Source organism: Bactrocera neohumeralis, chromosome 4, assembly GCF_024586455.1.
Source record: "Bactrocera neohumeralis isolate Rockhampton chromosome 4, APGP_CSIRO_Bneo_wtdbg2-racon-allhic-juicebox.fasta_v2, whole genome shotgun sequence".
In the NCBI taxonomy this organism is placed as follows: Eukaryota; Metazoa; Arthropoda; class Insecta; order Diptera; family Tephritidae; genus Bactrocera; species Bactrocera neohumeralis.
The window spans coordinates 70,052,408-70,075,011 of NC_065921.1; the positions used below are offsets into that span (position 1 = coordinate 70,052,408).

Sequence of the window (22,604 nt, forward strand, 5' to 3'; positions counted from 1 at the left end):
TTAATCATAACTCATGCACTCACGCATAGCAGCACATAACACAGCATACGGTTACGTAATACAATAAAGATCTAAAATCTATATTTTCAAGCGTCTAGACATAGCTTTATTGCCGACGGCCACTACAAAATACAATCACTCACACTCCCAAGTGATAAAATTGCAACAGAGCCGATGCGGCAGCACCATAGTAAGTGCGCTTACATAACAGACCTGTGCTGCATATGCTTATGAAGCCTTAACGGTAAAGGTGTGTGTGCTGAAGGCTCCAGCCATGTTTGTGGCGAAATTTTGGTGCGTTTAAATATTTTGTCAGCGCATACAAATATGCTTTTATCGATTTTGCTAGGCGAGCGGTGGCATCAAAGGGCGCTTATGTGGGTGTGCGGCTGTTATGAGGCAAGCTAACAGTTTCTCTCCCCACCCACTAAGTTGATTTTGTTGGTTGTTTGACGGCTGAGTTTGCTGGCTGCCGCCTGCCTCATTGGTTGGTTGGCTGTCAACAAAGCTGCTAATTGAATTTTAAATTAGCCCAAAAGGCCCAGAAGGCGCTAAAATGCATGACAAAAGCAAACATGTGCATGTGCAAACAAAATACAAGCACACACACACCCCCATATGTTTATAGTAGAGCCGTAAGTACATAAGCGCACTTACCTAACTCAATATACCCATACATACATATGTATACATGTACACTAGATAGTTACTTTTGGGCACATCCTTCACGCGAAGGCAGCGTTGGTGTTGCCACATAGAGCACAAACACCCACACAGGCCACATAGTAGCTATACACAGCTAGCATAGTAGTAGTGGTGGCATTTCACCTCCCATTTGTCACCTGAACTCCCAGCAGGTTAAACTATCGACGCTCAGCTTTCACATTTTCGTCTTCCCTTGCCGCTTACCATTCGCTTCTGCAACTGTGCAAAATTTTGCGAAACTTTCCGCTTAGACCCCACCTCGACCTATGCAGAAGTTTGCTAAACAAAGCAGAAAAATTTTCACTTCACATTTTGACTTGAAAATCACATCAATGTTTGCATATTTTTAGGCGTGCAAACAATGAAAATTCTATACTCAAACAACACGCCACAGAGAAATTTAACTACCACGCATTTTCCAAACCGCTCATTAGTGTGCCGCAAATTTTGCCGCCGAAATTGTGGTGGCAACAGAAAAAAGGAAATTAAGTACCGTTATATGACTACATGTATAATGACTTATCACGAGAAAGTGCGTTTGTAAAATTTAGTATGATGAAATTTTATTCCATTCACATAATGGAAATGATTTAGTGGTTTCTTTAAGAAGATTTTGACTCTGGAATATTGGTGCCCAAGGCTTCCAAGGTTAACTGTAACACAAAGCAACTTTATGTGTACCTCTCGGTTTACAAACTCATTTTAATTTATAATCTCTAGATTCGCTAGTGGATAGTATGTGAATCCCTTCCCAGTTTACAAAACTAGGAGCATTATTGTCCAATTGTGCGTTTGATTTCCTTCATAACAGGGAAAAAATATTTTAACATTTCAGTCTAAAAAAGTTTTTGGAATTCTTCATTAGTTCAGGTTAGGTTAACCTGGGTGGCTGGCGACATGCACAGAGCTACAGGACCTTTCTAATTACAGTTGGAGGTTCTTCATTAATACAAACTGAATTTTAGGTAGTTCAAGAAGTTAGTTTAGAAGAGACTTGAAAGGTAATTCTATTAATTCACACAGTTCCTTGAGCTGCGAAGCTCCTAGTTCTATGTAGATAAGCCCGGACAGAAGCAAAGTAGATCGTACAGCATCTTCATACTACCTACTTCTGCACTTTCTACATGAATCATCGTTAATAATGCCCACACGACTCGCATGTGATGCCAGTAACTTTTGGTTTGTGACAAGAACCCGTCCAGCTGTCTGGCCGTGTGCGAGTAAATATGGTTAAGTTTTTCACCGCTCTTTGGCTTGTTATGACCTTGGTAATCTTGCATAGTTCTAAGGCATTGTTTGTCACCATGATTTATCTGTGTGCCCTTTTGGATATTTCTTTGTTTATCGTTTTTAGCGACTTGCGTATTTCCTAAGCTGGTTCCGAAGCCAAGTGGATATCACTTTTGATAACTCATCGGTTATTTAATTTCCCGGAGCGTCTTTAACTGCTGAACCCAGTATAAAAACTAATCTGCATAGCCCTCTGGAACGAGACCAGTATAATCTGGAAATTATACTTAACAATCTTAATCCAGGGTCCGCTGCTATGCCCCTAAGGAACAGGCCAATTTATCTGTGTGCACTTTCGAAAGTCCATTGTGTAACGTGAAACCCGAGTTCAATAAAATTTTAAACTTAAAAACAAAGAAAACATGTAAGGACGGGCTTAAGCCATGGATCCAAGCACTTATTATACTCTATGCTAATCTCAGGTTTATTATCCGTCATGTACATATTTTTCAAATAGTATTTGCTACAACAAGAGATTTTATTCCGCTTTCACGTCATTATTGCTGAAGAACTAATATTTTGCAATAAGAAATCCGATGGGTTCAAAATGGTATTTTTCCCGCATTTTCACCCATATTTCGACATTCCATCAAAAATAAAGAAAAATCGGTCGAGTAGTCACTGAGATATGGTTTTTGGTTATAGTGGGCTAACGCCCATTTTCAATTTTTAAAAAAGTTTGCTTCTTAACAGAAATTTAGTGTATTTGCTGAGGTAACCACGGAAATCTAGAGGCGTGGTTATCCGATTTCTTATTTTTGAACTGGCTGATCAAAGATATGCAGTTTGGACATACTATATGATATGTACAAAAAACTTAGTAGGGGACGTGGGCGCCCATTGAAAAACGTCAAAATAAGCTCCTGTGTGCCGAACTATAAAATAACAGTAGCTTAGTTATGACACTTTATAGGTTTTCGGTTTTCGTCATTTTGTGGGCGTGGCAGTTTGCCGATTTTGCCCATTTTCAAACTTAACCTTCTTATGGAGCCAAAAAATACGTGAAGGTGTCCAGTTACAGCTTGAACACGGACAGACGCACATCCATACTACCAATCACTTTGGTATATATAACCCTATTTGACTCTTTAAGTTTTAGCTTACAAACAAGATTTACATTTTCTCTTTGCGATTCCGCTGTGGCCTAGCATATAAAAACACTCGATGCTATTTGCTGCGGTAACCTGTAAATGTTAAGGCAGGTTACGTTAGATGGCTGATCAAAGATTGCAGGTGGACTACTATATAGACCTTTGGCATGAAAAATTAACAGTGGGGAGCCAATACAAATTTGACTAGTGTTTAATTTCCATTCCCGCCGCTTAGTAAGGTGTCCAGACCACCCATACTACCAATTGGCTAGGTGTTTTTACATTTTCCTGCGAACCCACCTAAAAACACCTCTATTCATGAGTCTTCGTACTGTTAATGAGAACTAGCCATACTACCGATTCTTCCGAGGGTGCCTTTTCTTGTTAGCTGATTTACAGTACACCCTGCGGTGATTCCGCTGTGGCCTAGAACCTAAAAACACTCGATGCTATTCATAGCAAGGCCTACTCGTACTGTTAATGAGATGGCCACTTCTCTAAAGGAAGTTGCACTATAGAGCATTAAATTTGGGGATTTTATACCCGTGTTCGTTTAGAAACCCAATCTCTCTGAGTAATTCGGCAACTAGCCATACACCTTTCGCATACATTCGCAGAAGCGGAAGTTTTACTAGAAGAAATAAAATCCCTTCTTCTAGTGAATAAAACCATCCAGGATTTGTTTGGGTTGATGGCGAGACCTTTTACGACGTTTGTTTCAACGCAGAGGTACTCCTGCGTCAATTCGGAAACGGTGCTCAGGATCTTGCCTTTAACAAAAAGCGCCATCGTCTGAACGGGCAATCACCTTTCAGTCACGATCTTCAAGTTTGTAAGCAGGTTGCTATCCACTTTCATCCATAAAAGCGAGAGAGAACGAAATCTGGAACAAGTTGGTTACTCACCAAAAAAAATTCTCAAGAAATCTCAATTTTAATGATGACTTGCAGCATATTTCACTGTTTTTTTGTTTGTTTTTTGACTAAATAATTTAAGATCATCCAATCCAATACACAAACGTGAGCAAAAAGGAAATGAGCATGCAAATAATTATCCTTGGGCGATACCGTCAAGTGTACACACCCGCTCCAAAGCAAAGAGCGGCGCACATCATTAACGCCCCTTAGCTAAAAATCACAAACCATAAATCTCTCGGCAAAGCAAAACCAAAAAAAAGGATAATTAATTGCTCAATATGAGTGGATGCGCTGCAGAGGTGAACACCAAGCGAGCAGCGGGCTGAGTTGAACCCGAAAAGCCACGAAAGCGCAAGGAGAAAAGGCCAAAAGATCAAGTAAAGCGCAGACAAAAACAAATAACAAACATGCCTCACATGTGCCGACTTGAGACAAATAGTCGGTTCATGAAAAATATCGCCTAAATTCCAACAAACAAAAAGTCAATTTCCTTTTCAAATACAAATAAAAATATCTCAACGCGCTAAGCACTGTGTAAAGGCGAAGATTTATAGACTGATGAATGAATGGGTTGTGTGAATGTGCATACATATTTAGAAAGGTGGGTGATATGTAAGCAAATAATGAAAGAGATAGGGGTAAGACGGAAAATACATATATATATATACTAATATTTATATAATAGGGTAGTCCTTTCGGTGGTTTGAAGAAAATTGCGAGAGCATTTTATTTAGCTTTATTGGGAAAATGTATTTATATATTTCACAGATGAATTATTAGCCTGATTTTCTAATGTGACATGTTTTTGAGGTTCAATGCTCTTAGTAATAAGACGACAAACTATGAACAAGTTGAGAATTATCTTCTATTTTCAGACAATTACTTGCAGCATCACCTTATGGCATTTCGTTGAAGGCGCGTATGGGTTTACTTAATCTTATGATTGAACGCGAGCTTGTCAAGCAATCCGAAAGCAAACAGACACAAGTTAAACAGGAGAGGCCGTTATGTTGAGGGAATGATTTTGGCTTGCAAAAGCTGCATTTGTTAGACTTCGATTTGGCGGGTTTTATTTTTTTGTAATTGCTAAGAGTCAGATGTGCCAATGCCAATTTATCAACCTGCGGGTAAATAATTTTATGATGATTGTTATTTGAACAGCAAACACCTTTTTGAACAATTGGATAAATTGGATACCCGAAAAGCGCGAAAATGAAAACGCAGGAGTTAGACACAAATATTATCAAAAACAAATAACAAACATGTGCTCTCACATGTGCCGACTTAAAAGCACAAATAGTCGGTTCAAGCTAATCAAGCAACCAAATGCAATCTCAACGCGCTAAGCACTGTGTAAAGGCGAAGATTTATAGATTGATGAATGAATGGGTTGTGTGAATGTGCATACATATTTAGAAAGGTGGGTGATATGTAAGCAAATAATGAAAGAGATAGTCATAAGTCTGAAAATACATATATACATATATACAAGGTATATAATAGGGTAGTCCTTTATATGGTTTGAAGAAAATTGCGGCATTTGGAGACTTTTATTGGTGATTGGAGAATTTATATATCTCCACAGATGAATTTTAGCCTGATTTTCTAATGTGACATGTTTTGAGGTTCAATGCTCAGTAATAAGATACAAACTATGAACATTTTCTTGAATTATCTTCTATTTTTTGACAATTAAGCATCACCTTATGGCAGCAGACGTTTACTTAAAAACGATTATGTGGCAATCCTTTTTTGAACAGACACAAGTTAAATAGGAGAGGCTGTTATGTTGAGGGAATGATTTTGGCTTGCAAAAGCTGCATTTGCTAGACTTCGATTTGGCGGGTTTTATTTTTTGTAATTGCTAAGAGTCAGATGTGCCATTGCCAATTTATCAACCTGCGGGTAAATAATTTTATGATGATTGTTATTTGAACAGCAAACACCTTTTTGAACAATTGGATAAATTGGATAAATAAAGCGCGAAAATGAAAATGCAAAATATATGTTTAAGCACTCAGATAATGTAATAATAACAGGCAGCAATCCTATTTGATGATCCGGAAGTGCACTTAACGATCTTTAAACAAATTATGAATCTAACCGGATACAGCAGACGAAAAAGATTATTTGGTTGATTTAAGTGGGAGGGGCCTCGTCCTCCAACTCTCCTCCGGCTTCTGGCACCTACTTTGTGGAATTGCGTGCCATGCAATCTCGATCGCAGTCCAAAGTTCTTCAGTAGTTTTCAATTTTTTACTAACAATCTGCGTCGTAATATCGCTTCATACATTTTCAAAGGGGTTTGCATCGAGACTTTTCGCTGGCCAGCTCAGGACGTCGATAGTTTCTGTAGAGAGCCAATTTTTTACATTTCAGCTGTGTGCTTGTATTATTGTCATGCATAAAAATCCAAAAACGAATGGTACCATAGTATTTTTAAGAATGTTGAGTTATGAAAATTGGTATATTCTACCATCTATCATAAGCAATGGTCCAACGCCATACCAATAAAACGCTTCCCAGACCATCACGCTAACACCACCATACTTAACGTGGTGTATTAAGGATTATATGTGACACCTAGGGCGATGGACAAATGGTTCGCCATCGGATTCAAATACCATTTACTTTTGTTTCATTGCTCCAAATGACCCTTTTTCAAAATGTGACGATCTTTTCTAAATGTTCTTTAACAAAGTTTAGCCGTGCTCCTTGTTTATTTTGGACATAAATGGTTTTTCCGACTCATTGAGGCGCCTTCGTACTTCATTGTAAGACATTCCTCCATTCAATTCCTCAGAATTTATTTTTATATAGGTTGCTATGACTGTCAGTGTCGTCTGTGCTAAATGCCACATCAAAATAATCATAAGTGTTTAGTACACGCTTGTCTTCCTGAAGTACCTATGTATATACTTATTTACGATAAGTGAAACTATTCAACAAAAAAGTTCCATTAAATTTTGTATGCGAAATAAAACTTCTGATGCCGAAACGTTCAGCGACAATTTTTTGTCGCTAGCAAGTGTTTTTGATTGGTACACTTTATTCAAAGAGGGTTGAGAACGCATTGACGACGAACCACGTCCAAAACGACCATCAACATCAACTGATGATCAACACGTCAATAAAATAAACAAACTGGTGTTTGATAATCGTTAGATCTTATTGGCAACGTTGGAATATCGGAAGGATCTGTAAAAATCATTTTGAAAGATCATTTAAAAGCACGATTTATTTCAAAATCACTAATTTTTTTTGAAAAACTTGTTATTACTGACGATAAGTCTTGGAACAATGCTTCTTCTTCTTCTTTACTGGCGTAGACACCGCTTTTGGAGTGTTTTCAGCTATTCGGCCAGTATGACCTAGCCAGCTTAGCCGCTCATCATTCCGTCGAATGCAATATTCGCCATGACCAACGCGCAAAGGACCATAAATCTTCTGCAGAACCTTTGTTTCGAAAACTCGCAACGTCGATTCATCAGTTGTTGTCATCGTCCAGGCCTCTGCACCATATAGCAGGACGGGAATTATGAGTGACTTATAGAATTTGGTCTTTGTTCGTCGAGAGAGGACTTTACTTCTCAATTGCCTACTCAGTCCAAAGTAGCACCTGTTGACAAGAGTTGTTGATGTTAATACTGGTTCCACGATAGACGAAATTTTCTACGACTTCGAAGTTATAACTGTCATGTGACGTGTTAGCCTAGTCGTGAGTGCGACGACTGTTTGTTTGATGACAGGAGATATTTCGTCTTTCCCTCGTTCACTACTCACGGTGCGGTTATTGAGGCCACTGATATCAATATCATCAGCATACGCCAGCAGCTGTATATTCTATTAGAGCGGTGGTGTGTGTCGATCCTCTTTTCACGAGTAAAAAAACAGTACGAATGAAAAGAAGAAACTCCTGAGAGGGGGCAACTTAAAAAGCACCTTTAATGGTCAGCTGTTGTTATTGCACAAACCACCAATGCAGTTATATTCATATAGAAAAATATTTATTTAATAATGTAATTTAAAAAATATCAGCCTTTACCGTTGGATTGACTACTAAGCGAGAGAGCGAAGAGTTCGGAGTAGTGTAAGTGCAGACTTGACTCTATAAAAATATTAATAATTAAATAGTCAATTGCTCCAAGGTAAATTTACCAGTATGGAATGGCAAATAGGAAAACGCATCTCACTCTTCCCACATATTTAATGAAATTTTCGCGTAAATTTGACTTCGCAAGCTTTTATTAAATAAGAAATTATATTGAAATTGAACTGCTTAACAATTTTCGTCACAAATCCATGACGTTTTGTGGCTATGTGGAAAATTATTTAAGGGGGTATTCTGGCTTAGAAGCCCGAATTATAGGTATTTTTTTTGATGCGATAAAAGAAAATAAAAAATTATTTTGACTATTCATTTTTTTACATGCTTTTTTTTGATATACTAAGAATACAAAACATAAATAATATAAGAAAAAAATTAAATTAAAAAAAACTGCAGGTCGGCGAAGTAGAGACTGATGAAACAATGGCTTGTCCTGGTGTGCAGGATATAAATCCTTTCCGTGACCTAAAATAAAAATTTATGCGAAATCCCTAAAGAGTAAAAGTGTAGTTATCGCACTACGAAACGTTTTTGAAAAAAAAATTTTTTTTACAAAATGGTGGAGGTTTGAAAAAAAGTTTAAAAATAAAAAAAAATTCTTTCGAAAGCTCTTCGTAGTGCGATATTATAATGTATAAGACAGCTCTGTGTAAAATTTCATGTGAATAGGTTGAGTAGAACTTGAGATATCATGCACACCGTCTCTAGAAAAGTACTTATGAGAAAAACGAGCTTAGAGTTTGAGAACTAGTCGCGCGAAGTCGGAGTCGGAGTCACAAAATGAGCTGTAACTCGGGAAACAATTTGAATTTCGAAAAATCCACTTAGGGACATTTTCTTGAAGGGTTATACTATAAAAATATGAAAAAAAAATCGATTTTTCGAATTTCTAAACCAGAATACCTCCTTAAGTAAAAGCGCGTACCTCATACTCCAACTGCAGCAGCGGCAGTGACCAAGCGGGCTGACCACCCAGCTGTGCATTCATGCAGTCAGCTGTTAAAAGCAACACCAGCACGACAACAACAAGCCAGTTATTCGCATAATCAATTGCCGCCTCGAATTATGATGAGCACGAAAATAAATATGCGCAAATGTATACATACATATGTATGTCGTGCCGCAGCTGCTGTGGCATGTGCGTTTGGTTGCTTATGTTCCATGTTGTCCGTGTCGTTGGTCAGTTGGTTGTCAATATGTTGTTGTTGCGGACAATTTCTAATTAAAATTCCAAAAACGTAAATTGCTGTCAGCGATTTGTGAGCCGCAGCTGTGGCGAAAAGTGAATGTGTATTTACCGTTTATTTGCTGTATGTTGCTTTCCATTGTTTACACGCTTGTTACCACAACGAACTTTACCATCGTAAAGTTTTTATGTGCGAAACCCAAAAGTATTCAATAAATCGATGACAATTCAATGAATTTTCGCTTTTTTCAATAAATTATTGGATTGCAAAGGGAGCTTACGGCAGATCGTTCGTGTGTATTTAACGTTAACGTAAACAAGAAAAGTAAGTCTCTCTTATAACTAACTGGGTTTGTAGGTACCTATTTCCATAAAAAGTTGCTGGTAAACGATACAATATAGGCCTCAGTGCTCTAATAAAAATAAATCTCTCTTCTCTATGTCTTTCTCTTAGATAGCATAAACTTGTCGACTTTTTGAAACGATCTTCATAACTTATGCGTACTAAAAACGGAATCGGACAGAAAAACATACTTTTCTAAGTTTCGTTAGTCAAGCAGTGTTGCTGAGCCGACTGAGAAATTTGACAGCCAGGAATAAAACGAAGGCAAACTATTGAAAATTGAACAAAACCTCGGCCAAGTGGATTTAGGTACTCCCCAGCCATTATTATATCTCCGTTTGGTCCTTAAAGTCTTTAAGGTAGTAGTCTGGTAACTTGGGTTCAAAAAATTTAAAATTTTGTTAGCTTAATTTGAAAGTACAATCTCTTGAGAATATGCTGTGAAAATTTCAAATAGAACTTCGAAATGTTTCAGGAGTTATAACGAGTTTCCTAGAGCGTCTCGGAGTCCTCTCTCTCAGAATTGTTGAACTTTAAACGCGTTTTTCTGAAAACATTGTTTTTCTGGTCGGCCAAATTTTATTCTGCTAAGAACTCAAAGTCTTATAGTGCAACAACAATAACAAATTCCCAAATATGTAAGTCCACATTATCAACCTTGACCTTTGCAAGTATATAATTTCAAAGAAATTCTCAGCACTGCTATTTCCTCATTCAGTTATCATGATGACCCCACTTTAGAATCAGAAGTCCTTAAATAAATGTGGTATACTAACTAACTGTGGTGCTTTGTATGTAAAATTCGACGATATGTTGTTATTACACAGGTGACGGACAACTCCGGGGCAATAAAAAAACAGTCAATAACCACGCACCACTGTACCACTGTGGTACATACTTGTACATCGGCAGGCCAGCTGTAGCAGGTTTCAGGCCCTGGTTCGAGTAAGAATCTCATAAGAATAAGTTTATGTTGCTGGAAAAATGAGCATATCCAAAATTTGCCCTGAGTTTGTCTTGTTTATCCAGTCATGAATTGGCTTGATTTTACTCCTTTAAGATACGTGTTTTGACGACCCTTGAGCTCTTCATTACTGAGACAGAAACCTCGAAATCTGTGTATTAGAAACTTCTTGTATATTGATCGGGACAGGATTCGCTTGATCTAGAGAGCTTAAGTCCGAACTTATGTAAATATTATTAATTTTGTCGAGAGAATATTTGGAATTGATTAGAATTGTGGATAGAAAGTAATGTATATCAAGATGACGACACCAATGAATATCGGTATGTATGTCTATTCATTCGATTGTCCTTGTGAGGAATAACTTGATTGAGCGATGAAATACCTTAGTATACATACTGTATTAGGTTACGAATTGGACCCGCAAATTAAATGACCTCACAATTTAAAGTCTTTAGAATATTTTTCTCCTTCGAAACTTAGAGAATGTATTATTATGTGTTCTAAAAATGTGTATCTCAGTGGTGTATTATATAAGGTGATTCATTTCGAGGTTCCATACTTTTTTAAAGAAACAGCACAGGAACTTCAAATTTAATGGGAAATGTTTATTATCATTTGAAAGAACAGTTTTTGGCATTTATTTTTTTGAAGATTATCTCCTTCAAATATTGGACGCGGCTACATCGCGGCTACTGGCGAATGACACGCGTGATGTTTTGCTCGCGAATAGAAGCAGTATTGTCCTCATAGACATTATATTATACAAGCCGATAGTCCCCATAGACCGGCCCAGACTATACATATCCGATAAAGTGGCCAATCGAATCCATTCATTAATGAAATTGTGTGCCCACCAAGTGGTTCCGTTTTGTGTAAAACAAATGTCGCCAGATCACAATAACGGTCGCCATTGACAGTTACGTTCTCAACGACATAATTTTTGAAGAAACATGAACCTATGATGCAATCAGCCCTCAAACCATACGAAACCGTTGCTTTTTCTGGATCAAATGGCAACTCTTGAATCTCTTTAGGTTGCTCTTCATTCCGAATGCGGAAATTTTGCTTGTTTACAATTCAGAACACAATTCGGACCTTCTAGGAATACTTCAAGAGCGCATAGAGCGAAGCTAAGTCACTTGAGAGGGTCAAGCGACTTCAGTTCTTGAGGAACCTGACTCGTCCATGATCTGTCAAAAAAGAACTATTGAAAAAAGTACATTTACATGAATCACCAGTTATATCTGAAAAAGTTTCAGAGAGCCTGAGAACATTTATAGATAAAGTATTATAAACTAAAAACAACTCAAGGCAACTCAATTGTTTTGCAACACTTTCAACAAAAATTATGTACTTTTTGTATAATTTCTTGCTTGTTATATGCCTCACATAATATTTTCTACTGAAACTTTGACCTTTGACAAGTGTGCTACCACAAATGCTTCTTCATTAGACAATTCTTTCAGCTTGAGTAAGTAAATCAAATATGTACATAAGAATGTGTGCGACAAAGTAGACTGGTATTCCATAAAGACTATAAGTGCAAGAGTATGTATGAAGCTCTATAAATATTTTTGTCTGAATTCCGAAGAGTGCTTCTGCTGACATTCATGTCCTTTATCATACCATTTTCACTTATAAATTCCATTTGATTCACTTTAATGACTAACATTTCCAAAGCTTCAAGCAAAGTTTTAGTATTAGTTGCACATGATGGGACATACATACACACATACATACAATATTTGTGTGCGAATTTGAGCATCTTGGTATATAAATTGTTGTGGTCACTCGTACAAAAGCATTCCAAAATTTATCCTTGTTGTTGTTATATGAGGTTTGATAGTAAGTCACTAGATATTTGTTGGTTGAAAATTATCTCATTTGGTTAGTTGATGAACTTTTGTTTACCAAGGTCAGTAATGCTTTGACGTCATAGCTAGCCAGCTTTTCCCTTTCCCAGCCACTTTAGTGTAGAAATGGTCGGTTCATTTGTATACTACTTATATATATTTTTTTCATGAAAATTTTGCAAAGTGGAAACACATATACTTGACCAGCGCGTTTTGTGTGTATTAAGAGTATAAGTATGCTTTGTTTCAGTAAACTGTATATTAAGGTCTAGAAATCACCTTAAAAACAATTATGTTAAGTTAAATCGAGCGTTATTTGGAATGAAAACAAAAACAACAAACACACTTATCAATATTGCCCAGCTCTTTAATAATGTGCTGTGGAATAGTTGGAGCGCACGAAAAGGGGAGTCAATCATTTAGTAAGCTAGCAAATGAGATACCATTATATGTATGTGTTGGTGTATATAGCTGAGCTTCTGTGGCTTAATCATTGCATTTGTGTGTCTACTGGCTAACCATGTTAACCTACTTATCGGCGTATTTACAGGGATATGCGCATTTTTATCAAACGCAAACATATTGTTCTACCGCATAAACATGTATGGGTATGTATATGTGTGTGTATATATGACGCTCTGCATGTAAAGTGATTAACTGGCTGGGATGTAGCATAAATGATTTATCTAACCGCATATAAGCACATACAAACATACTTATGTGAAGTATTTATATATGTACATATAGATACATATATAATCTGTAACATAGTATATGAGTCATTAATCCACACATATGTATATACGTACTTGTACGTAAATATATGTATATACCCACATATAGTACGTTGCCACAATTTGCTTATCACAATTTAGTTGATTTATTTGCAACATCACCGCTATGTTTTTGTGGTTGCCACAGTGACAGCGTACGCCACCGCAGATGATTATGAAGAAAATCTTGTTTTCGTTACTGATTTAACCATCGTTAATCGGGTTTGGTGCTCATGTTTGCGCCAAAATGTGTGATTTAGGTCAGCACATGTTTAGCTATGGGCTGTTGTTGTTTTGTGGCAACTATCTAATTCAATTTAGTTCATGGTCGATAGAGGAAAAAAGAACAAGCCATGAAAATTGTAAACATAGAACTCATATTTAGGTGTACATAGACATGTCTATACTGCATTTATAACGGTCTCATATGAAGCGGCCAGTATCATATCTGGCCTTATGCCGCCAGATGTAATGGCCTCAGAGCTAAGTAGAGTCTAACAAAAATCTAAAGCTATAAATAGGCGCCTAACGACTGACGAGCGAAAAAAGAAGAATCAAGAAGACACAATCAAAGTTGGTATAGGCGAAAATGAAAGAGTGAGACGCAATAGCGATCCAAGAACATGGGATAAAACGACGGCAGCGGGCGAAGCTGAATAATCCCACAGAGATTTTGTCAAGAGGCGCTCTTGCTAAGCTTGGTCCAAATAAAAGCCAAAGCAGCCGGAGTTAAGGGTTTAGTATGTAGACGTACTGTTTCACAAGTCCAGTAAAGTTAGATAATACTAACGGGGTGTGATCCCGAAAAAGGTACATCCTTATAAGGCAATATGAATTGTGCATGCTGCATTTCCACAGCGGCAGCATATTTGGAATATTCCACCTCGAAACCAAAAAAGGGACAAAAAAATGTGTATACCGCTCATATATTTCACCACTGAAACTTTTTTGAAACTAATGCTACCAGATCCCCATATCCAATGAATCTGATTTAAATTTCCTGCTATTAGACCTACTAATTTTATAGAAGTTTCGCCTAAACCCAACATTTGAACAATTTTGGAACTAACTTTAGAATTCTGCAGGATCTTGAGTATCAATGTGATCAGCTCTACTTTTATCGTGTTAAAGAGTAAGTCAAGAAAGCTGGCACAACGAAAGTCTTCTAGAGCAACTATTCCACACTTCTAATCCTTATTTATAGTTAAGAGTATAACTTCAGTAACCAATATCAAACAATAAGTTATCTTAGCAATAAATTACATTTTATTTTTCTTTATTGGCGAATACACCGTTTACATGGTTATAGCCGTGTTTACATTAGCGAACCAGCCGTTTTTCCTTTACGCTGTTTGGCGTCATTTGGAGATTCCAAGTGTAGATAGGTCCTTCTCCGTCTGGACGGAGTGGAGCTCTTCCTCTTCCTCTGCTTCCCCTCGTCGTACCTACTCGTCGGTACTGTGTTGAGTACTTTCAGAGAGAGACGATATGACCTAGTCAGCGTAGCCGTTGTCTTTTAATTCGCTGAACTATGTTAACGGCGCCGTATATCTCGAACAGTTCATCGTTCCATCGAATGCGATATTCGCCGTGGCTAAAGCGCAAAGGACCATACATTTTCCGCAGAACCTTTCTCTCGAAAACTCTTAACGTCGACTCATCGGATGTTCTCATCGTCCATGCCTCTGCACCATATAGTAGAGAATAATTAGTGACTTATAGAATTCGGTCTTTGTTCGTCGAGAGAGTACTTTACTTCTCAATTGCCTACTCAGTCCGAAGTAGCAACTGTTGGCAAGAGTTATTCTGCGTTGGATTTCGAAGCTGACGTTGTTGTTGCTGTTAATACTGGTTCCAAGATAGACGAAATTATCTAAGCTTTCCGGGGATACCAAGTTCAGACATAGCGTCATAGAAGCAGTTCCTTTTCGTGGTATGTAGTCGGCTTTAAAATCGATGATCAGGTGGTGTGTGCCGATGTTCCTTTCACGGGTCTTTTTCAAGATTTGGCGCATGGTGAAAATCTGGCTGATAGTGTGTTGACTGACGGATTTCAGCCTTTCACAATCTTATATGCGATGTTCAGGAGGCTTATCCCACGTTAGTTGGTTATGGGACCTTCGTTTTTGTGGATTGGAGAGAGCACACTAAAATTTTAATCGTCGGGCATGCTTTCGTCCGATCATGGTCTACAAAGAAGCTGATGCATGCACCTTATCAATTCTTGGCTACCGTATTTGAATAGCTTTGCCTAGGGTAATTGCTATTCGAACTCCTTCTTTGTCGGGCAGTGAAACGTTTGCCCCATCGTCATCGATTAGGAAATCGGGTTCCTCATCTCCAGGTGTTATTTTTTTACTGCCATTCAGCAGGCTTCACAATTTCAGTATACCCTGGGCAACAGTTACTAAATAACCTCCTAGGGTTCTGCAAGAGAATGCTCCGATTTTGAAACCTTCTTTTAGTCGCCACACCTTTTCGTAGAGTTTTCGAGCAGTATTCCAGCCAGCTTGTCAAGCTCTTCGTACTCACGCATCTGCAAATGCGTCTCGCTTCCCTCTGTAGTTCCCTGTAACTATTCCATCGCGCACGTGTTGTGGTCGATTGTAAAGTTGCGAGGCAGAGAGTCTGTGTTCTCTTCACTGTGACACAGCACTTCTCATCGTACCAACTGTTCTTTTGCATTTTCCGAAATCCAATAGTTTCGTTTGCAGCTGTAGGTAAGGAGCTAGAAATGCTGTCTCACAGTTCCTTTATACCGAGTTGCTGATGAGTGCTCTAAAAGATAGAGCACACGTCGAGTAAAGAATCTTTCGGCTGTCTGTTGTGATTGCAGCTTCTCGACGGCGAACCTTCCGAACCTGATTTGGAATTACTCTTCCAAATACTAATAGTAACTCTATTAGTACTTACTTTTCTGGTTTCTAAATACATTATCACTTCCAATTACGTGAGGTGTAAATTTTCTTAGCGACTTCAATCACGAAATTTCGCGCACTAATAAATTTTACAACCTGTGGCCATATTCCAATTGATTGCATCCAGAAACTAAAAGGAAGAAAGAAACTGCCAACCAGTCAAAGCCAAGCAATAACAAGCGCTCTAAACTGAATTGAGAAAGATAAAAAATTAGCGCTACGAAGCCAAGAAATCACTTGCAATATACAACAAAGTGCTTGTTCGCCGTTAGCGATTATGTGGCAGCAACCACATTGTCGGCGCTCAGCTCGTCCGCTGAAAGTTTATCACTTATTCCATTATTTCTGTTATTTAGTTCTTCATCAAAAGTGGATAACCAAAAGCAAAAAATGAGAAAAAAGTTAAATAAAAAAAAGCGCGCTAAGCAGCCACACGAACGGTAATCTACTTGCAACGCGCTGCTATTGAATTTTTTGATTTACTGCGCTTTAAGACAAAAGCGAGAAAAAAGAACTCACTTTTGTCCTCCTTCGGCTGTCAGGTGAGTAGTTTAAGCCTGAACTAGCGCAGCTTCGCGTTCATTGCCAAAAAAACCGGGCAAGGCGCAAGCTGCTTTCCGACTCTCCCCGCCGCTTACAAATTTCACGCCGCAGGGCTTCTCTTCCCTCACTATTTTCTTAATCTACTTTGCTGTGCAGCGCAGTTTCCCACTCCCACTGCTACTTTTGGTTGCGCTGAAGCCGCAGCCAGGTGTTTGGCTGCGGCACGTAGGTGTTGGCAGTGTTACCAATTTGTGGCGCAAATACGTGGTGTGAGTATGTGCAGCAAAGCGCGTTGACAGCCACGGGCAGCCATATGCCACACTAACAACCACTAGCTGCATGTAATCAATATGTTCTTCTTTTTTTCGTTCGATTTTGTTTTTGTGCAGTTCGTGTTGTCCAAATTGGTCTCACATTAATCCATGCTGAGATCTTGTTTGACTTTTATTTTATTGTTTTTCGCTTCCGGCTTTTCTCTGACTTTTAATCTTCGATCTGTGAAGCAGAGTCGCGCTTTTTTACATTTCTTTCAAAGGCTTTTTCGTTTTTCCTCAAAATTGATGGATTTATTGACTGGGGTTGGGTACTCATAATAACGTAGTCTTGGTACTTCGCAGTTTATTTTTGAATAAAGTAGGCAACCGTATAACAGTTGTCATAGTCAAAGTCAAATTCCAATAAGACTGTGGCACTCATCTCTGTAAGAGACCTAAAAAAAATTGAATATATAAACTTCGATGTGAAACTACTGTACAAATCATCAGAAAGAAGGCTTCATCACCTTCCTCGAAATATTTCATCGCTGTTTACGAAACTGATCTTTTTGACAGCTTTCGATAGAGCTTCTATTGTTCTTGGCAAATTGCCAACAGCATGGGTCTCCTCTTTAATAAGCTCCCAGTGGTCTATTCCTGGAACTGATTTATTCTGTAGTTTAATACACCGCAGGAGTTTTTCGCTTGGCTCCTTTGGTGGGGAACAGCAAATGCGAGTACGAGGTGTCTTTGGGATATTCTGGTTAAGTATGAGCCCTAAAAGGCATCGCTAATTTTAGCAACACTACCTGATATGTGATCCAAAAAGGCCAGGTCCGAACACTTAATTACCGGTATCCCCTAAAGATTTCAAGTGGTACACGGACGGCTCGAAAACGTCGGATGGAATCGATGCAGGGATCGCAGGGTCACGCACCAAGCTCTCTATGTCTGGGGAAAGTTTTCCGAGCATTTTTCAAGCAGAAGCTTTTGCCATAAGTCGGTACATAGAGATAAACCTATAATGCAACTATCGCAACAGGCGACACTAAAAGCAGTCTCCTCCTACGAGGCTGAGTAGCCTGGCGGAACGTAACCAAGTGCACCTTATTGGGGTGCCAGGTCACAAAGGTACAGGTATAGCCGGGAATGAACTGACTGATGAGCTTGTCTGCTTCGCAGCATCCCCACACTATAAAGGAGTTGCTCCGAAATAATGAAGTAGTGGGTATGCATGCGCCATGCCAAGTTACTAATGGGTGGTTACCACCTTAAAAGGTTTAGATATGTAATCTACCTCCTAAGGGAGAAGCTCAGGCTACTTGTCGCCTTCTACACTGGCCACTGAAAGCTGTAGAATAATTTACACAACTTGGGCCTACCTTCTTGCGTAAATTGCCAGTTCTGGGAGCCTGAAACACCAGAACACCTGCTTATAGAGTAGATGATAGATAGTAGATGTAGGCTTAAGGCCCTTGGATCCATGATTCCAAATAGGGATCGCATTGCTTCGCTAGCACCCAGCAGAATATTGGACTTTATCAATATGCTGGGGATGTTAGTCTTTATGATTTAGGAGAGGCCACAGTAGACCTAAGGTCGCGGTGCATTCCTCGTGTAATAATCAATCAATCCCCTAAATGTTTCCAAGGAGTCAAAATCCAGATGGAAAAACGGATCGTCGAGAACGTAGCTTAACACTAGAATCGACAATCTGACGTTAATCTCTACACATCTCTCCTGAATGGTGTTAGGTGAAAATGAGCTTCCGTCTATTACAGACCCTTGGATGCAGTCTCTGGCATGTCTAGCTATTCTTGTGCTGTTTAGTTCGACTTCCCTCTGCATTGGCTTCTTTTGAAAATTTCCAACGTTTCATTGTGGGAGTAGTTCCTTTTCTGAGAGTTGGTTTTGGCGGACTCAGCGGAAAGTTTCCCTCCTAGTATTTGAGAGGTGTGTGCTTTTCCATTTTGGATGCGTTCATTACTGGTACTTTACTTTCTAAAGATGTAATGTTTCCATAGTTGATGAAAGAGGTCACTGCGCATTCAGATCAGAGAATATTTAGCATGATTGTATCGAAACGTGAATGAGTCTCATGACAGCTTAGAGTAATTAATTCCCTATGCTGTATAGCAAATAAGCAAAATGACTAGAAAAGCGATATTTGCTTGAACTCTTAGCAATTCTCATGAATAACTTCGTGATAACGAAGTCAAAGAAGATATTAATATAGAAGTACAACCTTGCATGGTGTGTGGTCGGATATTACAGGGCCTTAGAACGGATGATTTTATATAAAGAATTGATACACTGACTGTGGATTTTTTGAGAAAAATAACTTCACTGCTTTGACTGCGAGATCAGAAGTGATAACTTTGGTAGAGTCGTCAACTTAAGTGCATTATATGACTCACCTACTGCTTCGAGTGTCCGAAAATATTTTTTAAATTTCATTAACTTAATTGAATAGGGTACCTAAGCATCGATGTTGCTGGCATTGTTACTTTAATATATGGTATGTGATACATAGCACTTAGCGCTACTTGAAAAGAAAGCAATAAAAATGTTGTAATAGACAAAAGCTGACCAAATATGAATTCTGGGCAACAAGTGTACATTGAAATGCTAACTGAAGTGCCACCATTACCGATTACCTAACAATTTGCAAGCAGACGTCAAAAGCAAAACAATCGTGCGTTACGAAAGACAATAGTTGAAGAGTTATAGACAAAAAAATACAATAAATATAGGCAGCTATATTGAGTTCACGAAAAAAATCAAAATCAAAATATATGTATGTGTGTCTGTATATTTACCAAGCAAAGCTTGACACAGAAAAGTCTGGCAGCAAAGCAAAACAAAGAAATATTTAAGTAAAAGCGAATTTATTTCAGCCGCTGCCGTGACTTTGGGACGCGGCAAACTTTCGCCACTTAAGGCGCCCAATCACGCACGTTATGCTACCAACAACATGTGTTATTTTTGGCTATTGGCTATGTAGGCATACCTCGTACCCACTCAGCGTACAGCGGTGTTTATAGCGCTGAGCGCGCCGCAATTTCCGCAGCTTGTAGCTGCTCGCGCTTCAGCTAGACGCCACCGCCGCTTGCGACGATTAAATTAGCGCAATAATTTGCAAATAAGCCGCGTGATGCGTCGATCCAGTCCAGTCGTGTTGGCCCACTTTACAAAAATCAGCTACCGGGTGCGCTAATGTGCTGCGCCACGGTCAGTTAGTGTTCGGCTGTGGAGAAATGCGCGAGTGTCCGGCACCACAGTAGACGTACTTGAAGTGTTTATTCCGAAAAAAGTGTGAAGAAAACATTTCCTCAAAATAAAAAGAAATATATTTAACAATGTTTAAGAAAAATATCGTTTGCTGTCTGCTATTAGCAGGCGCCATAATCGCTGTCACGGGTCCTACAGCCACACAAGCCACCTATGAGGTGAATCTCCTGCGTTTGCGTAGTGAACCTGCCGCGCTGTTGCGTCAATCACAGAATACTTTCATACAGTGGGTGCTCTCGCTGTTGCCCAATCGTCCAAATATATTTGGTGTGCCACCTAGTACGACCACAACATCGCCTGATGGTTTGACCAGCACCACAGAACTGCCACCGGCACCGCAACCAGCCACCGCTACACCAGCACCCGTGCCGAGCACCAGCACTACGTTGGAGCCCACAACACCAGCACCGCCGAGCACAACGGCAGTACCGACTACCAGCAGTACGGCAGCGCCCAGCACAACGCCCGCACCACCGCCGATCGTACTCAATCCGCCACGGAATTGCACGGAGTGCGTTTGCGGCATAGCCAATACACAGAAGCGCATTGTAGGCGGTCAAGAGACGGAGGTGCATCAGTATCCTTGGATGGCTATGCTGTTGTATGGTGGTCGCTTCTACTGCGCCGCTTCACTCATCAACGATCAATTCCTTATCACTGCTTCGCATTGTGTGTATGGCTTCCGCAAGGAGCGCATTAGCGTGCGCCTGCTGGAGCATGATCGTAAGATGTCGCATTTTCAGAAGATCGATCGCAATGTCGCCAATATTACCACCCATCCGAAATATAATGCACGTACATATGATAATGATATCGCCATCATACAATTGGACAAACCGGTGGAAATGACCGAACTCTTACATCCGGTTTGCATGCCTACGCCTGGCAAGTCCTTCAAGGGTGAAACTGCTATTGTGACGGGTTGGGGTGCTATTAAAGTGGGTGGACCTACCGCTGATACATTGCAGGTGAGCAAATATTTTAAAGTAGAGCAGTAGAGATCGCATTGTTTCGAGCTGTGCTGAAGATTTTAATGGTTGCACAGCCTTAGGACGAATCCATATTCCAAAAACCTTCAAAATTTTTTAGAGTTCTAAGAAATGTTCAAAGCCTTTTATCAATTATGTGTTCTCCTATAGTCTCTCTTGCCATTCGCTTACACCATGACTTATATTTCGTTTGTTTTCCATTATAACATAATATTGTTTTAATTCCTTGAAATCCTTTGACTCGACTAGGCAATAACGAATAAAATTGGACGTTTCGTAGAAGCAAGAAATGAGCTCCCACGACTCAGTTTAGACCTCGAGAACCAACAGACTTATTTAACACATATAAAGTAATTCCTTCAAAGACTTTCTTGACCAAATGTGTCATATTATTTTTGGAGCATGTTCAAAAGATGCAGTCCAGAGAGTATACACACCAGTGACCTCATTTTAGATTGCTTTTTCTTTGAAACCATGGAACAAGGTTCCATGCATATGAACATTTAACCCATTCCAATTTTTCGGAAGATCCTTTTTAGAATCTGGTTCGAAATTACTCTAGAAAACGCATAACATTCTAATATTTCGCCCAAAAAGCTACTCGTCCTAAACAGTTTTTGAATTTTCTACTTAAAGTCCCACTTTATTACACTTCGTCTTCAAAAACATTCCTTCCTTTTGCAGACGCCTTATCGATTATGGGCAGATACTTGCCATGATTCATAGTTCAACTTTTATCAAAGACATATTCATTTGTTTGAAGACATTTCAAACTTTCATTTAATCAATCCAAAAGTTATTTATAAATTCATATTATATTCATATTCATATATTAGTGGCTTATATATTCTCGAATTTATTTATACTCCACAGGAAGTACAAGTTCCCATCATGTCGCAGGAGGATTGCCGCAAATCGCGCTACGGCGCCACGCGGATCACAGACAACATGCTGTGCGCCGGTTTTGATGAAGGCAAGAAGGACTCTTGCCAAGGTGATAGCGGCGGACCGCTGCATGTAGTCGCGCCCGGTACTAGAGAACATCAGATTGCTGGCGTAGTATCGTGGGGTGAAGGTTGTGCCAAAGCAGGCTTCCCTGGCGTCTATGCACGCGTCAATCGCTATGGCACATGGATTAAGACCGTCACAAGAAATGCTTGCCTTTGTCATTCGGAAACCAAGAAGATAAAGAAATTTTAATTGTTTCGGTGGTATTAACGTTAAAGGACAATGTAGAGAGCGCGAGGCACTGCAGAATTTCTCAGACGGGAGCTTTCATATATGTATACGTATTTATGTATTTGGGTCACTTGAGAGAGAGAGAGGAGTTTGTTGAATGGCTTAGTTAATTTATTTTGCATTTACCGCTACTTGCT

General features: G+C 39.2%; 1 protein-coding gene across 1 annotated transcript; it reads left to right on the forward strand.

Annotated features, from left to right (window-relative positions):
• The first annotated feature begins 20,307 nt into the window (after positions 1-20,307).
• LOC126755298 (trypsin-1-like) lies at positions 20,308-22,540 on the forward strand. The gene is made up of 2 exons (XM_050467764.1): positions 20,308-21,207; positions 22,102-22,540. The coding sequence occupies exons 1-2, from the start codon at positions 20,308-20,310 to the stop codon at positions 22,426-22,428; spliced, it is 1,227 nt and encodes a 408-aa protein (XP_050323721.1). The 3' UTR covers positions 22,429-22,540.
• The last annotated feature ends 64 nt before the right edge of the window (positions 22,541-22,604 follow it).

Bases quoted from the DNA above. Each gene is read 5' to 3' on its own strand.
- LOC126755298 (XM_050467764.1), top strand. From the start codon at position 20,308: ATGTTTAAGAAAAATATCGTTTGCTGTCTGCTATTAGCAGGCGCCATA. The intron at 21,208-22,101 runs GTGAGCAAATAT...TATACTCCACAG, and splicing joins CTACCGCTGATACATTGCAG to GAAGTACAAGTTCCCATCAT.